Source organism: Callospermophilus lateralis, chromosome 2 (genome assembly GCF_048772815.1).
Source record: "Callospermophilus lateralis isolate mCalLat2 chromosome 2, mCalLat2.hap1, whole genome shotgun sequence".
NCBI classification, from domain to species: domain Eukaryota; kingdom Metazoa; phylum Chordata; class Mammalia; order Rodentia; family Sciuridae; genus Callospermophilus; species Callospermophilus lateralis.
In genome coordinates this window covers 159,753,001-159,771,669 of record NC_135306.1, presented here as the reverse complement: position 1 = coordinate 159,771,669, position 18,669 = coordinate 159,753,001, and the positions used below count along the sequence as shown (strand labels likewise).

At 32.6% G+C, this 18,669-nt stretch overlaps 1 protein-coding gene across 4 annotated transcripts in view; it reads left to right on the top strand.

The window, feature by feature from the left end:
• Positions 1–18,669, top strand: part of Sbf2 (SET binding factor 2) — a 417,940-nt gene that overhangs the window by 216,546 nt on the left and 182,725 nt on the right. For all 4 annotated transcript variants that reach the window (XM_076846869.2, XM_076846870.2, XM_076846868.2 and 1 more), the window contains exons 7-12: positions 4,837–4,969; positions 6,421–6,529; positions 8,725–8,838; positions 15,280–15,357; positions 16,370–16,483; positions 17,209–17,337. In XM_076846869.2, coding sequence (XP_076702984.1) covers positions 4,837–4,969; positions 6,421–6,529; positions 8,725–8,838; positions 15,280–15,357; positions 16,370–16,483; positions 17,209–17,337 — 677 coding nt within the window. The remainder of the gene's footprint in view (positions 1–4,836; positions 4,970–6,420; positions 6,530–8,724; positions 8,839–15,279; positions 15,358–16,369; positions 16,484–17,208; positions 17,338–18,669) is intronic.

The window sequence follows — 18,669 nt, the reverse complement described above, 5'->3', positions numbered from 1 at the left end:
TTCAGGAAAGTTTGTTACTGATTATGTTTATATTCATATACATATTTAGATTAGTGTGCACACATACATACACACATGTACATGTATGGATGTATGTATGCATATTGGATTATATTATAAATATATATATATATATATTTTTTTAAATATTTATTTATTTAGCTATTGGCGGACACAAGATCTTTGTTTGTATGTGGTGCTGAGGATCGAACCCGGGCCGCACGCATGCCAGGCGAGCGCACTACCACTTGAGCCACATCCCCAGCCCTATAAATATATTTTTATGTATAATATCCCAAATTCATAAAAGCTAGTGCCTAGTGTCTTAGGAAATAAAATACAGACTAATGTTCTGTTTTTAATCATAAAAAAATTGGGTCAGTTGACAAAGTTGGAGCATAAATGGGAAATTAAATTTAAAATATTGTTTATGGTTGTTAAATTTTCTAAAGGCAATAACTCTACTCTGGTTGTAAAAGAGAATGTCTTTATTCTTAGGAATATACACTGAAGTGTCTAGGAGCAAATGTCATGATGTATGCAACTTACACTCAAATGCCTTAGACAAAATGTCCTCTAGCATGTGGTTACAAATGTTGAAGCAAATGGAGCAAAATTTTAATAATACAATACATTCTATAAAACACAATACATTCTATATGGATGCTTAATCTGTGTACTACTCAGACTTAATACTTTTCTATAAGTTTTAAATTGTTTCCAAAGACATATTTTTTAAAAATCTTTGTATTCCTAATGTACCTTAATACATATAAAATATACTGTGTATTTCTGTTCTTTTCAGAGATAAAGACCATGCTGAGTTTGATGTTTGTTAGTCCCAGACATATTTTTATACTTTCCATGTTTATATATATTTAAGCCATATACAGTAGAGTTTTGCATGGTTTTTACATTACATAATACTATATAATCATTATGCACCTTACTTTCCTCACTAACAATTACATTTGAGGAAATTATTCATGGTAATGTATGCTGTGATCACTTACTCATTTTCACTGCTACATAGGAACACCAAAAGTCTTGTGGTTTTATTTAAGTGTTTTCTGTAGTGCTGGCTTAGTAGTCCTGAATTCTTTTACTTTGTACTTATCTTGGAAGGTTCTTATTTTTGCTTCAATTCTGAAGAATAGCTTTGTTGATATAGCAATCTTGGATGACATCATTCCAAACCCTCCTGAATTTTAAAGTGTGCTGAGACATTAGAAATAATTCTCAATTGCCTTGCCCTTAAATGTGACCAGACATTGTTCTCTTGAGGCCTTTAAAATTGTATCCTCGTTCTGAAACCTTTGAAATTTACTCTCAGGTTTTTTAAGATATGCATTTTTATTGACTATAGTCACCCTGCTGTACAATAGATCTCAGAATCTTATTTTTCTCATCTAACTAAAACTTTCTATCCTTTGATCACCATCTCCCCAGTTCCCTGCTCCCTCCTCCCAAAAAGGAGGAAATCCTATCATTTATTGTTATAGATGAACCTGGAAGACACTATTTTAAGTAAAATAAGCCTGGAATAGAAACACCAATACTGCATGATCCCACTTATATACAAAATTTGATACCTTTTTTGTGAAAGCTTTACAGTCTTTTGATAGTGACTCACTGCACTATTCAGGTGCTTTTCAGTTTAGAGAAACAGACTTGAGTGCCAGCTTTGTAGTAGTTATGTGCTAGGCAGAAGGGCTCAGCAGTATGTAAGGCCCAGTGTAGTCTTTGAGTAACTCAAATTTTAACAAAGAGAGCATCAGACAAACAGAACATGAGCAAAGAAAGCAGAAATAGAAGGTGAAAGAAGAGCTCTGAGAGCTAGATAAGTTTCATATTGATCACATAATACTGGGGCTGGAAGGATGAGATGATTTTGGTATAGAGTGCAGACTTAATTTTGTATGTGTTTTCAGACGTTTTTAGCATCAGAACCCTAATGGCAAGAACCACAATAATTACAATAATAATGTCATAACTTACATGTTGCATACTTATGTGTTATTGCATACATTTTCAGCTAATATGCATTGATAATTTATCAAGGTACTATGCTGAGAACTTAGGCATTACCTCATTTCTTATGCATAGCAACCTTTTGAGATAGGTATTTGAGGGGTTTTTTTCTTTTCATTTTACTTTCTGAGGTTCAGTGAGATTAATATATAAAACAAGTTGAAAGCAAAGCTTCATTTGCTAAGTTGCTTGTGTGGAATAGAATACATTTGAAAACCACTGCCCAAAAGAATAGGAAGATATCAAAGGTTTGAGGAGTAAAAGTTTCATAATCAGATTTGCATTTTACTTCTATTATTCTAGACACTGTATGAAGTTGAAGGAAATAAAGACTGGATTAGGAAAACTAGTTATGAAACTTTTACATTAGTCTGGATTAGATAATATTAAAATTAAGATTTGATCTCACTCTAGTCAGATGGCAGTTATCAAGAATACCAGCAATATTAAGTGTTGACGAAGAGGGAAGGAAATAGGTTCACTCAGACATTGCTGGTGGGATTTCACATTGGTGCAGCCACTCTGGAAAGCAGTATGGAGAGTCCTCAGAAAACTTGGAATGGGACCACTATTTGACCCAGCTGTTCCAATTTAAAATCAGCATCTACAGTGATGCAGCCACATCCATATTTATAGCAGCTCAATTCACAATAGCTAAACTATGGAATCAACCTAGATGCCCTTCAACAGATGAATGGATAAAGAAAATGTGATATATATACACAGTGGAATATTACTCAGTCTTAAAGAAGAATGAAATTATGGCATTTCAGGTAAATGGATGGATCTGGAGAATATCATGCTAAACAAAAAAGCCAAACCTCCAAAACCAAAGACCGAATGTTTTCTCTGATAAGCAGATGCTACTCCTTAATGTGGGAGTGGGTAGGGAAGATTGAAGGAACTTTGGATTGGGCAGAGGGGGAGAGGAGAGGAGGGGTTCTTGGGGTGGGAAGAACAGTCAAATGAGGCAAACATTATTATCCTATATAAATGTGTGATTACACGACCAGTGTGACCTTGCACCATGTACAGCCAGAGGAATGAAAAGTTGTATTCCATTTGTGTATAATGTGTCAAAATGCATTCTACTGTCATGTATAACTAATTAGAACAATTTTTTTTAAAAAAATTTGAACTAAAGGTTTTCACATATTCCATGGAATAAGTTGGAATTGATTAAAGGGAATAGCAGTTAATGGTGGACCAAGAAGAAATTTGCACATGTTACATGAAGGAGTAAGCTATGGCAAAGAGAAATACAGGAAATAGTGCACCTTGAGAAAAGGAAAGAGACTCCTTGATTTAATGGAACTGTGTTATTAAGGTTAAAGTGATATACAAAACACGATTTGGGTCAGTAATAAAAAGAAAAAGTAAGAAATTGTGTACTTAATTTAACTTCATCTTGGTAATTATGCATGGTGTATTTTCTAGAGTCGCCACTTTTAGAAATTATAAGAGTAAAATTTAATTAAGAGTGCTGATAAAATTCCACACTAGTAGAGGGAGTACAAAAAAGGCAATAGAAATAAAAAGAGGCATAACAAATAAATAGCATGAAATAAGCTACTGTGTGTATAGCTATCTTTATATAATGTATATGTCAATACTTGTAATTAGTAATTCAATTAGATGATCTAATTAAGAGACAAAGTTTATTAGACTGGATTTAAAAATATATCAGAGGCTAGGGGTGTAGCTTAGTGGTAGAGTGCTTGCCTAGCAAATGTGAAGCCCTGGGTTTATTCCCTAGCACTGGAAAAAAAAGCCATTTACAAGAATTAGAATAAAATTTGAAATAAAAGGTGGAAAAACATATACCAGGCAAATTGCAAAAGCAATAAAGCTGATGCAATCATATAATTGTGGTGTCACTTAATGACAGGAATACAGTCTGAGGAGTGCTTTGTTAGGCAGTTTCATCATTGTTTGAATATCATTAAGTATATATACCTGCACAAAACTAGAGAGAGAGGGAGAGGGAGGAGGAAAGAAACAATAGTTTATTATACCTAGGGCCATAATAAATAAACAACAGAGATTAAATCAAGCACAAGAGAAAATGATAAAAGCAAAAGACACAGTAAATACAGGATGTATGAGGCTGCTGCAAGTGTAACATGGCTTACTATTTTTTAATTAGTATACACTAATAAAAAGTATGGTATAATAAATACGTGAGTCTCTTATAGTCATTTATTTTTATTATCAAGTTTTATATACTGTACCTAATTGAATGCTATACTTTTAATATGACTGGCAGCATGGAAGATTTGTTTTTGCCAGCATGATCACAAATATGTGAGTGATGTATTGTGTTACAGTGTTAGGACAGTTACAGTGTCACTAGGTAATAGGAATTTATAACATCTGTTATAATCTTAGGGGACTATTGTTGAATATTCAGTCCATAAATGACAAAAAAAATCATTATGAAGCACAAAACTGTATTAATATTAGACAAGTAGACTTGAAAGGGGAAAACATTAGAATAATGCCAACATCTAACACATGAACTTTAATACAACCTTGGAGATGAATTTGGAAAGAAAATAATTGTGTATTTCCAAACAATTAATATGTTCAGTGAGTGTTGTTACACTGATTTGAAGAATAAAGACAAAACTAAAAGTCTGAGAAAACACTCATAGTTTATGTAGAATTTATAGTTTAACCAAATATTTTCCTTCAGATAGCCCACAAATATTGACTTTTTCTCTCTATGTTATTTCAAGTCTAAGATTGTTGGCAACACAAATATAATTAAATGCATTTGGTAAGCCTTTGCTCTTGTATTTTCAGGAATTCAAAATGTCCTCAGCCTCTTTTGTGCAGTCCTTACAGAAAATAAGGTTCTCTTCCATTCTGCAAGTTTCCAGAGACTTAGTGATGCCTGTAGAGCCCTGGAATCATTAATGTTTCCTCTTAAATATAGGTGAGGTTTTTGCTTGATAATTTTATTTATTCCCAAATTATGCATTACTTATTGACAAGTCAAAATGTCATGATACAATGATTTTTAATTACTCAGTCATATTTTATAGTTCTACCATATCAAGAGTCATGATTCTAATAAAATGTAGCCTAGAATTTGGGCTTTTCCATGTTGTCCCTTACTGAGTATTGGTTAACTTAGTGGGGAAAAAAACCCAATTTTTAATTTGAATGGTATTGTTACTAACATTTAATTCTCTTTGAATGCAGTTTGTGATAAAAGTCTTTAGTCATGGTTGTTTGATATTGAAGGATTATTGTTAATTTTTAGAAGTTATAATGGTACTGTTGTTCTATTAATAAAGACTCCTTGTCTTGCTGGGTACATTTGGCAGAAATTTAGCCACAAGCTACTTGGGAGACTGAAGCAGGAAGATCACCCATTAAGGCTACTCTGGGCAACTTATTAGCAAGACCCTGTTTCAAAAACTAAAAGGCTGGGGATTGAGCTCAGTGATAAAGCACTCCTGGGCTTAGTCCCCAATACCCCCCAAAAAGTCCTTATTTAGATACCTACTCAAGTATTTAGATGTAAATATCTGGGGTTTTCTTCAAAATAATATAGTAAGGAAGAGAACAAAAGTATGTAGAAATATATATGATTGTGCATTGGTAATGGCCAAAATTTGATTGGATACATGGGGCTTCATTATAAAGTTTTTCCTGTCTCTGTATTTTTCAGGAGTATGTTTGAATTTCCCATAATAAAAAGAAAAAAATATATAGGCACTGATGCCAAGTAGTGCTCTATGTAGAACCCTAATATACTGATTTCATCACTTCAATAATCATAACATCTAGGAAACTTAGGTTTATACAAAACTGGATAAAATTTTAAGACTATCTCCAGAATTTCTTTAAAATTTTTTTATCTATGTATTTTTATTTACCCTATAGATAAAATAGAATGTTCTTGGTGTGTACATGTGGGTGCGCGCGCGCGTGTGTGTGTGTATGTAAAAGAGAGCATGCCATTCTTACTGAATGCAAACATTAAGTATTGAAAGTGAAATTTGAATGAGTAGATTACATAGACAAATCATTACTTAGTCTTGAGAGAAGAGGTTCCATCAGTGTTACTCTGGATTGTCAAGTTTCTATTTAAGGAAAAATCTTTTCAAAAAATACTAAAAGACCTAAAGAGACTACTTAATTAAGAGGAAGAAGGGATAAGGAAATTTGCCTTGGTTCCATTTACTTTGTGTCCTGTTATGTTTAATAATATCTTAAAGATTTTTTAAAAATTGTTTCTTTTACAATTTTAAGAAGCATGACACCATTGATAATTTCTAAATATAGTTCATCTAAAATTCATGCAACATAAAAAGTGAAAGAAAATGTGTTTATGTTGTGGAAAAACAAATGTATGACACATATTTTTATTATTTCCAGTTATCCTTATATTCCCATTCTCCCAGCTCAACTACTGGAAGTTCTGAGTTCCCCAACACCTTTCATTATTGGAGTACATTCTATTTTTAAAACTGATATCCACGAACTTGTAAGTATTCTTCTATTCATTGTTAAAATTTTTAGTTATTGATTTCAGAAGCCTTTTATATTTCTTTTAGTCCTGTAACATTTTAGCTAATTACTATTTGCAGATCTGTTGCATTATCAACAGTGACTAGAAGAACATTATTGAAGAGTCAAAATATATTAATTTTGCCTTATTGCATTTATAGGAGTTTACAAAGGAATTCGTAAATATATTTAAATACCACTCTGAATATATTATTTGTGTTTTTATACATGAGAAAAGAAGATAATTAATTTATTAATTAATATTTTATTTATACTTATTAGAGCTTAATATATTCATATTTAAAGTGAGACATATAACACTGAATGGCTGATAACTAACAAAGTAAAAGTATTCACAGAAGAGTTTAGTTTAAATGGAACCAAGTTTGGTATGATCCCCCATCAAATTTTTGTAGTTTTAATTCCATATGAATAGAAATACCAAAGAGGGAAAAAGCACTTCTAGAACAATGTATTTAGTTCTGGATATTGAACTTTAAGAGGGACTAACAAGATAAAGCACTTCAGAAGAGGATATCCAGGATTGTCAAGAGTTTAGAAAACTATATTGTATGCTAAAATAAGGAAATGTTTAAGATAATCTGATACTATTCAATAGCTAAAAATAAACATTTAGGTAACTGTCATAGGTCACTTAAATATAAGCCATTTCTATATAAGCATTTGTTAAGCCACTTCAGTTTAAGCATTTCTGATAAAGTTGTGCAGTAATGGAATGGGTTTCCTTATGTGAGATGAAGAGTATACTTTCAAATTCTAAGTGGAATGTAAGGAGGGTTTATATGACAGTTTTTTAAAGAAAGAAGAAAAGATTAACTGACAAGTTTAGATTACATTTGTGATTCACAGATCTTTAAGACTTTGTTATTCTACTTCTGTTTTATTTTCAAATGCTAGCAAGTAAATGAGCTCTGTTGAAATTTACACAGTAATTAAATTGTAATTATAATCAAATTAGAGATATGATTTAAATAAATAGATTATTCAGCATTATAAACAAGACCCTCATTCATATAGGAATTATTCTTCCTAACCTTGTATGTTGATATCTAGTTCCTATTTAACTTTAGTATCACCATATAAAAAGATAAATAAATCAGTAAAACCTAATCACTACTAAATAGAAAAATATCCATATAGTTTATAGATAATTTTATTCTACTGAATATAAGTAGTCACTGGAAATAGGACAAAGCAAATGTTACTAAATGTAAGATCTTAAATTTTTAATGAACAAATTAGAATAAATTACAATCACATTATCAGTGAAACAACTTCACTAATTTTGGTTAGTTTCCCATATCTTTATGTTTAAGTGTTTTTCACTTATAAAATGGTTAAAAATTAGGTTTTTGCATAAGCACCTAAATGTTACCCTTTTAATATACTTTTTTTTTTAAAGAGAGAGAGCGAGAGAGAGAATTTTTTAGTATTTATTTTTCAGTTTTCGGTGGACACGACATCTTTATTTTTATGTGGTGCTGAGGATCAAACCCAGCACCCTGCGCATGCCAGGTGAGCATGTTACCGCTTGAGCCACATACTCAGCCCTTAATATACTTTTTATGTACCTTTTTATGTTGGTTAACTCTTATAATAAATATTAATTTATTTAGGATATATCTAAACTACTACAATAAAGCATCAAAATGCAATGGCTTGGACAAAATAAAATTTTATTTAACATTTATACAGCAGTCCATAGACATGTTCCATTATGCCAGGCCAGTTTGCTCTTTTAAGTCATTTAAAATCCAAGCTTCCTTCCTTGTTTCTCTACCAGAATCCTCTCAGGCATTGTCATAATCTGAATACTTGAGGCTAGATTGCTGCCAGTTCATAGTTTCAGCCTATGGAAAGAGGACAGGGCATAAGAGAGCCTTAAATACCTCGTTTTGAGGGCTGGGGGTACATGTGTCATTTCTCATGTTCCATAGGCAGAAAGTTAGCTACAAGCAACACCTAATTTCAAAGGAAGCTGAGAAACAGAGGGTAGCTGAGAAGCCATGGATCCAGAACTCTACTGTAGACAGCCAGGCGTCCCTTCCATAGTCAATTCTTCTTATTTTGAATTAATCAAGGCCAAGTTAATTTGCTGAACAACAAATATACTTTATTAATTGTGGGTTAATATTTTTTCATCTCTTTCAGTTAGATGTAATCATAGCGGATTTGGATGGTGGCACTATCAAAATTCCTGAATGTATTCATCTCTCTTCCCTCCCAGAGCCACTTCTACATCAGACTCAAGCAGCTCTTTCTTTGGTATGATATTTTTTAATAGTAAATTTTTCCTCATCTAAATCTGAAACAATTGGAATTAAAATTTATTGTCAGTGTAATTTAAGGAGAGTTATGTTTTTGAAACAAGAATATATTCCCTTCCAGTTTTACCAGGTAATTATCTAAGGTCTATACTTTGAATCCTAATTGAATGTTCTATGTTCATTCCTTCACCCAGCATATTTATTCAGTAGCTATTATATACCATATACTGTGTTAGATATTGGAAATACCCATGTGAACACAATGATAAGACTGCCTCAAAACCCCTGATTCCCCTAACATCCCCCATTACAAGTTAATTTCTGTTTTCTAATGTCTATTCTGGCATCTCATTCCTCTGTGGTAGATGTGCTACCTGCAAAACAGGGTAATGTTGCCTTGACAATGTTTTTAGGTTAGTAGAGAAAGATAAGACTTTTGAAACATTAAATATTCAATATACTATGCAGTCAAGTTCTAAATGAATCTTATGGCCAGGGCTTTTCACACTGAAATAAACTTAATTTTCTTATAGTTACATTATTTTACTTAAGTTGATTTTTAAAAATACACTATTTTATTCTATTGACAGTCCTTTCGGTGATTATTTATCCATGGTCAGTAAATCAAAAGTTAGAAATTCTGCATTCTGGCCAGTGGCTCATGCCTGTTATCCCAGCAGCTCTGGAGGCTGAGGCATGAGGATCATAAATTCAAAGCCAACCTGAGCAACTTAGTGAAGCCCAAAGCAACTCAGCAAGACCCAGTCCCTAAATAAAATATAAATAAAGTTTGAGGTTGTGGCTCAGTGGTTAAGTGCCCATGAGTTCAATCCTGAATACAAAAAAAAAAAAAAAAAAAAAAAAAAGAAAGAAATTCTGCATTCCTTTTCAAGATGTTAGTAGAACTGAGGCCTTCATATTCTTAATAATATTCCAATCTGCTGTTTTCCTTAAATAGAAACTTAGAAGTCAGGTGTTTACCAGGAGGGATTTTATTTTCAGAAAATTTGCAATTTGATATTATTGAATAAATTACATCTCATTTCTAGACCTATTTCATGGTCTTTATCTATAGGATGAATGGCTTACACAGAGATAAGTACATGTCTATTTCCCAAAGTGAAACCAGGAGATGATTTTGGATGGGATATAGTCAACCTTTTTAAATTATAATAATTTTAGTTTGTTATAATGTATATTTAAAATATCATACAAATCCTGTGATTTCACAGATAATGTCATCTAGGAAAACCTAGGTTTTAAAAGGTGAGTTGATTAAATGAAAATATTAACCATATAAATGCACAGATGGCATATTAATATAATAACACCTGAAAAAGTAGTATTTGAGTGATTGAGGAAAGTGTATTATTTCTAGAAATTTTTTAATGATTAAATCATTTTTGTGAACATTTGACAGTGATGCTAATGATTTTTTCAGGAATTAAATATCAAAATTAACAATAATAAGAATTTAAGTTTTGAGACAGTGACTTCATAGAAATTTTGCTGCTTACTGGTATACTTTACCCTACAACACCCATGCCACCAAATTTGATTAATGTCTAAAATCATTTTTGGTAAAAACTGAGTATACCTGCTGTTATAGTCATCAAGCACAATGATGAATTATGTACCACAGTGTATAGCACTATATACTGTGAATAAGAGATAAGAACATAGTATACTGTCAAATTAGGACCAAAAAGATATCATATTTGATGGACCATATGGGAGCTTCAACATGTAAGTATATGAGCTTCATTTGGTAAGTAAATAATTGTAATCAAATGTCAGTGCAGTACTTCAACAGTATAATAACCATGGATGATTTTAACAGATAACAAAACATTATCATAATGTAGTAGTGACTGAGTGATTTGTTTATAATTATTGTCAGTAGTTGATTTTAAGGGTAGTTTCAAGTCTTGATCTAACTATTCCATGAAAGAAAACCTTAGTATTTGAAAATGATTCTGCAAAGACAAAACATTGTTGTACACTGATAAAGTATAATTTCTTTTTCTCTGAGCAAGTCCTTCATGGACCCTTCTTTGCCTCCTCCTCTCCAACGTGCTTTACTTCAAAGCCTAACTCATACATTAATCCTCTTATTGTTTTTAACTTTCCCCGGGTTGAATTAGTTATACTTTATATTTCATATGTTATAATATTTATATACTTAATAAGATTCATCACATTGTATTATACTTTCCCATTCTGGACTACAAAGTTTAAAAGCTTACTCTCTTTCTCCTCAGTACTTTAGTTAATTTAGTTTTTAATTTTACTGTGAAACATAAAACCAAATACCTGTTTTCTTTTTTTTGTGTTTTGTTTTAGCAGACTTATTTTTTTTTTATTGGTTGTTCAAAACATTATATAGCTCTGGACATATCATATTTCATACTTTAGATTCAAGTGGGTTATGAACTCCCATTTTTACCCCAAATACAGATTGCGGAATCACATCAGTTACATATCCACATTTTTACATAATGCCATATTAGTAACTGTTGTATTCTCTTACCTTTCCTATCCTCTACTATCCCCCCTCCCCTCCCCTCCCATCTTCGCTCTCTGTCCCATCTGCTGTAATTTAATTCTCTCCCTTGTTTTTTTTCCTTTCCCCTCACAACCTCTTATGTAATTTTGTATAACAATGAGGGTCTCCTTCCATTTCCATGCAATTTCCCTTTTCTTCCTTTTCCCTCCCACCTCATGTCTCTGTTTAATGTTAATCTTTTCCTCCTGTTCTTCCTCCATGCTCTGTTCTTAGTTGCCCTCATTATATCAAAGAAGACATTTGGCATTTGTTTTTTAGGGATTGGCTAGTTTCACTTAGCATAATCTGCTCTAATGCCATCCATTTCCCTGCAAATTCCATGATTTTGTCATTTTTTTAGTGCAGAGTAATACTCCATTGTGTATAAATGCCACATTTTTTAATCCAATCATCTATTGAAGGGCATCTAGGTTGGTTCCACAGTCTTGCTATTGTGAATTGTGCTGCTATGAACATCGATGTGGCAGTATCCCTGTAGTACGCTCTTTTAAGGACTTCAGGGAATAGTCCGAGAAGGGCAATAGCTGGGTCAAATGGTGGTTCCATTCCCAGCTTTCCCAGGAATCTCCGTACTGCTTTCCAAATTGGCCACACCAATTTGCAGTCCCACCAGCAATGTACAAGAGTCCCCTTTCCCCACATCCTCGACAGCACTTGTTGTTGTTTGACTTCATAATGGCTGCCAATCTTACTGGAGTGAGATGGTATCTTAGGGTGGTTTTGATTTGCATTTCTCTGACTGCCAGAGATGGTGAGCATTTTTTCATGTACTTGTTGATTGATTGTATGTCCTCCTCTGAGAAGTGTCTGTTCAGGTCTTTGGCCCATTTGTTGATTGGGTTATTTGTTATCTTATTGTTTAATTTTTTAAGTTCTTTGTATACTCTGGATATTAGGGCTCTATCTGAAGTATGAGGAGTGAAAAATTTGTTCCTAGGATGTAGGCTCCCTATTTACCTCTCTTATTGTTTCTCTTGCTGAGAAAAAACTTTTTAGTTTGAGTAAGTCCCATTTGTTGATTCTAGTTATTAACTCTTGTGCTATGGGCGTCCTATTAAGGAATTTGGAGTCCAACCCCACAATATGTAGATCGGAGCCAACTTTTTCTTCTATCAGGCACAGTCTCTGATTTGATATCAAGCTCTTTGATCCATTTTGAGTTAACTTTTGTGCATGGCGAGAGAAAGGGATTCAGTTTCATTTTGTTGCATATGGATTTCCAGTTTTCCCAGCACCATTTGTTGAAGATGCTATCCTTCCTCCATTGCATGCTTTTAGCCCCTTTATCAAATATAAGAAAGTTGTAGTTTTGTAGATTGATCTCTGTGTCCTCTATTCTGTACCATTGGTCCACCCGCCTGTTTTGGTGCCAGTACCATGCTGTTTTTGTTACTATTGCTCTGTAATATAGTTTGAAATCTGGTATTGCTATACCGCCTGGTTCACACTTCCTGCTTAGAATTGTTTTTGCTATTCTGTGTCTTTTGTTTTTCCATATGAATTTTATGATTGCTTTATCTATTTCTACAAGAAATGCCGTTGGGATTTTGATTGGCATTGCATTAAACCTATAGAGAACTTTGGGTAATATCGCCATTTTGATAATGTTAGTTCTTCCTATCCATGAACAGGGTATATTTTTCCATCTTCTAATGTCTTCTTCTATTTCTCACTTTAGGGTTCTGTAGTTTTCATTATATAAATCTTTCACCTCTTTTGTTAGGTTGATTCCCAAGTATTTTATTTTTTTTTGAGGATATTGTGAATGGGGTGGTTGTCCTCATTTCCATTTCAGAAGATTTGTCACTGATAGACAGGAATGCCTTTGATTTATGCGTGTTGATTTTATATCCTGCCACTTTGCTGAATTCATTTATTAGCTCTAGTAGTTTCTTTGGAGACCCTTTTGGGTCTGCTAGGTATAGAATCATGTCACCTGCAAATAGTGATAATTTAAGTTCTTCTTTTCCTATTTTTATGCCTTTAATTTCTTTTGTCTGTCTAATTGCTCTGGCTAGTATTTCGAGAACTAAATTGAATAGAAGTGGTGAGAGAGGGCATCCCTGTCTTGTTCCAGTTTTTAGAGGGAATGCCTTCAGTTTTTCTCCATTCAGGATGATGCTAGCCTGAGGCTTAGCATATATAGCTTTTACAATATTGAGGTAAGTTCCTGTTATCCCTAGTTTTTCTAGTGTTTTGAACATAAAATGATGCTGTACTTTGTCGAATGCTTTTTCTGCATCTATCAAGATGATCATGTGGTTCTTATCTTTTAAGTCTATTGATGTGGTGAATAACAATTATTGATTTCCATATATTGAATCAGCCTTGCATCCCAGGGATGAATCCTACTTGATCATGGTGCACAATTTTTTTGATATGCTTTTGTATTCGATTCGCCAGGATTTTATTGAGGATTTTTGCATCTAAGTTCATTAGAGATATTGGTCTGTAGTTTTCTTTCTTTGAAGTGTCTTTGTCTGGTTTCAGGATCAGGGTGATGTTGGCCTCATAGAATGAATTTGGAAGAGCTCCTTCTTTTTCTGTTTCTTGAAATAACTTGAAAAATATTGGTATTAATTCTTCTTTGAAGATTTTGTAAAACTCTGCTGTATATCCATCCGGTCCAGGGCTTTTCTTGGTTGGTAGTCTTTTGATGGCTTCTTCTATTTCTTCCTTTGTTATTGGTATGTTTAAATTGTGTGTATCTTCCTGACTCAATCTGGGCAAATCATATGACTTAAAAAATTTATCAATATCTTCACTATCTTTTATTTTATTGAAATATAAGGTTTTAAAATAATTCCTAATTACCTTCTGTATTTCTGTAGTGTCCAGTGTGATATTGCCTTTTTCATCCCGTATGTTAGTAATTTGAGTTCTTTCTCTTCTTCTCTTCGTTAGCATGGCTAAGGGTCTGTCGATCTTATTTATTTTTTCAAATAACCAACTTTTAGTTTTATCAATTTTTTCAATGGTTTTTTTTGTTTTGATTTCGTTGATTTCCGCTCTGATTTTAATTATTTCTTGCCTTCTAATACCTTTGCTGTTGTTTTGCTCTTCCTCTTCTAGGGTTTTGAGATGAAGTGTGAGTTCATTTATTTGTTAGTTTTTTTCTTTTTTTGAGGAATGAACTCCAGGCAATGAATTTCCCTCTTAAAACTGCTTTCATTGTGTCCCATAGATTCCGATATGTTGTGTCTGTATTTTCATTTATCTCTAAGAATTTTTTGATTTCACTGGAAATCAATGATAAAAGAAGGAAGGAAAAATCCTGCATCACCTGGAAAATGAACAATATGTTACTAAATGATCAATGGGTTACAGAAGACAAATACCTGTTTTCTAAAATCCATCTACATTGATACAAAGCTCTGCCCCAGGTTATTCTCTTCTCAGTAGTTACTAATATTTTATAGTTTGGTGTATATTATTTGAGAACTTTCTATTCTCATTTTTTTTGTATATCAGCATGTACATGTCTGTGTACATCTAGGGTTCATTTTATTTTATAAGATCGTATTATGAGGATTTTTTTTTAGAATGGGTTTGCCGCTGTTTTCTCTTGGAGATCTTTCCACAAAAGTACATGAGAGGGCTGGGATTGTGGCTCAGTGGTAGAGTGCTTGTCTCGCATGTGTGAGGCACTAGGTTCTATCCTCAGCACCACATAAAGGTAAATAAATAAAGGTATTGTGTCCATCTACAACTAAAAAAATGAGCTACCTCAGCTAACTGAATTATAGTTTTGTATTTCATGGAGGGAATATAACATATTTTCTGTATTAACATTTCATTTTAATGCCATAAGGAGATTAAGGACAATCTTATTGATTTTAAGATATTTTTTATAACAAAGCTTTTTTGTTTTAGATTTTACACCCAGATTTGGAAGTAGCAGATCATGCTTTTCCTCCTCCACGAACAGCTTTATCTCACTCAAAAATGCTGGTAAGAAGTCGAATATTTAATTTTGGTTATTTTTTCAAGAGACCTATATTTCTGTTTGTAGAATTGTTAAAGTAACTGAGTGAAGTTAGAGTTAGATGTGAAAAGTACCGCCAAAATACCTAAATTAGAAAATAGAAAAAACACTACCAACTGTCCTTGTGTTCTGCTCTAGAAGGTGCTAATGGCCCTGTAGGAAAGGGGCTATGAATGTTGCTGGAGGAGACCAGTTAAGTATAGGACAAAAATTGGAACCTGGTTTCTAGCTTGGAAAACTGCCAGATTGAAAGGGTCAGGGCAAGTATTTTTAAAAGGGGGAAAGCTTACAAAAGTGAAAACAGTGAATGTTATCATCAGAGAGAATAAATTGAAGAGTGAGTGAATAAGAGAGTTCTAATTCAAAGTCATAAAGTGGAGAGTAATAACAGAGGCCCCTTTTTATTTTTTTCCAGTAAGTTTCTTCGAGATAAAATTCATGGCCTAATAGGAGCCTCATAGAACTAGACAACTTTGACAACTACATTCATGACCTCCATTTCCTTATCAATTAAATAAATCTATAACTTTTCTTACAGTTTTAAAGCCATGGTTCTATTAAAATGTAGACCACCAAAGCAGATTTTTAAATCATACTTTATTAAAATAAGAATAGATTTTTATAAGTTAGATAAATTTTGGAAGGATTTCATAAGCTTTTAAACTTTAGTCTCTTGAGGTTTTTTTCCCCTTTTATATGCATTCTTTTGGTGGGCATAGAAGTCAAAGGACTTGGGAGATATGCCCTCCTTTAACATGGTACAAGAGAATAATGCATTATTTTTTTCTTCTCTAGAGGAAAATTGGACATACTAAGGCATGTTTGGTTTGATTTAGTATGAAGAACTATTTAACAGCCTAAACTACCCAAAGATGGGAAGCACAGACAGATTTAGTCTTTCCAGATTTCTTTTTCATCTTTTTGACAAGTTTTTTTTAAAAGAAATTAAATTACCTAATGTATTTCTTATATTTTCAGGATAAAGAAGTACGAGCAGTTTTCCTTAGACTATTTGCACAACTTTTCCAAGGATATAGATCATGCCTACAACTTATAAGAATTCATGCGGAGCCTGTAATACATTTTCACAAAGTAAGATACAGTACCAAATTACATCCTTCAAAAAGCAGACTCTGATTTAAATTTTTAAATCTAGTTCATTTTTTTCCAGCCATATTTTTTTACTTTAATTTATCAAATGTGACTAAAAAAACCTCTGCTTTGAGTGCTTAGATGACAATTTTGTTGTTGTTGTTGTTTTGTAGTTGTATATGCACAGCATGTCTTTATTGTATTTATTTTTATGTGGTGCTAAGGATTGAACCCGGTGCCTCACACATGCTACGCAAGCACTCTGCCACTGAGCTATAGCCCCAGCCAATTTTTTTTTTTTTTTAGTTGTTGATAGGTCTTTATTTTATTTATTTACATGTGGTGCTGAGAATTGAACCCAGTGCCTCGCACATGCTAGGCAAGTACGTTATCACTAAGCCACAGCCTCAACCACTTGCCCTGCCAAATTTTAATAATACTAAGTTACTGACAATATTTTTCTTTATAGCATGTTAACTTTAAATTGTTTTTTTTTTAAAGTTGATTGTTAGTTTCTGATTTTTCCTCCTGTTATATAGACAGATTTATTTTTTTATTTCAGGTATTAGACAAAAACCCTTTTTGAAAGAAATATATTTTATAACAATGCATAGTTATTCATGAAGGCATTTATACAGACTTTGATCATTACATTGTAATTTTATTTTGACCATTTTTTCATTACCAAGTAATAAATTATCATTTTTCATTTTCTTTCTTTACAGACAGCTTTCTTGGGGCAGCGTGGTTTGGTTGAGAATGATTTCCTCACTAAAGTACTCAATGGAATGGCATTTGCAGGTTTTGTTTCAGAAAGAGGCCCACCCTATAGATCCTGTGATCTCTTTGATGAGGTATAATTCTTATAAAATGAATACATTATTTATAGACGGAATTAGTATAGTAGTTAAAACTAGAGAAGCATTTTTAACCTTTGTTCAACATGTTATCAATTAAACATAATATAATCCAAATATTTATTATTATGCTTATAATCTTTATTTGTGGTTAGAAAAATGTAAGTATAGGATGTCTCAGAAGTACATAAAAATTTTGAACAACTGAATTTTCAATAGTTGATTAAAATCTTTTTGAAAATTTGACAGGGATGGTATTAGTAGAACTCTTACTTGTAGGGAATAATACAGTGATTCCTCTATCAGTCTGCTAGAGAGAAAGGTCTAATGGACGCATAGATGCAAACTGTATTTATATTTTAATCAGTACCATGGAGCCATAGTTTATCATTATGGCATTCTTATTAACCAACAATCAACATTTGTCTAGCTCCCTCTGGAGATATTAAATATGTGAAAAACAGATTTCATTTCTATTTTCAAGGAATTAGCCATATAAAAGGAGAAATCGAGCCAGTGTAACTCACAATAAAGATGCTGTTTTATAAACAATGAGTATTATTCCCACTTCAGTTTCTGGAAAGAGCACTATATTGGAACCAATAAATCTAAAAGTTCCTTGCAGTCTGTAAAAGAAAACAGCCTGAACTCAAAACCATAGAGAATATAGTAGTGGTCATATTTTGCTCCTGGTAGTTTTATGTAGAGAATATAGGAATCAAAGACTTAAAGATTCTTCATTCGTAGGAGAAGAGTCCTTTAGTCTTTGTAAAGATAGGTAAGAATCAAAGAAATGAATGTTTCAGTTCTGAATATGAAGACCTGTACCAAATGCTTTCGTTAATAAAAACATGCAAAGATTTAGGAGAGATTTTCCTGGTGTGGGTAATTCTTTCTTTCTTCCTTCTTTTTTTTTTTTCTTTTTAGTTGTAAAAAGACATAATACCTTCATTTATTCATTCATTTATTTATTTATATTTATGAGATGCTGAAGATTGAACCCAGTGCCACACATGTGCTAGGCAAGTGCTCATAGCCCCAATTCTTTATAATCAATTATTGGGTATTGCTTCTTTACTGCTAACATGTATTATGACTGACCATTGCTTTTACAAGCATTTATATCAGCCTTTAGATTCTGAACTAAACAACTGACACATAATGTCTAATGAAGTTAAGTTAAATGTCCTCCAAGTTCCTTTCTAGTTCTTAAATTTTGTTAGTCTCTGAAGCTTTATTAACGGTAACATTGGTGTATGTACTTTTTCTCTTCTGTCCAAATTTTCCTTACTTATTTCATTTGATTTATCACAACTAAAAAGGCAGATT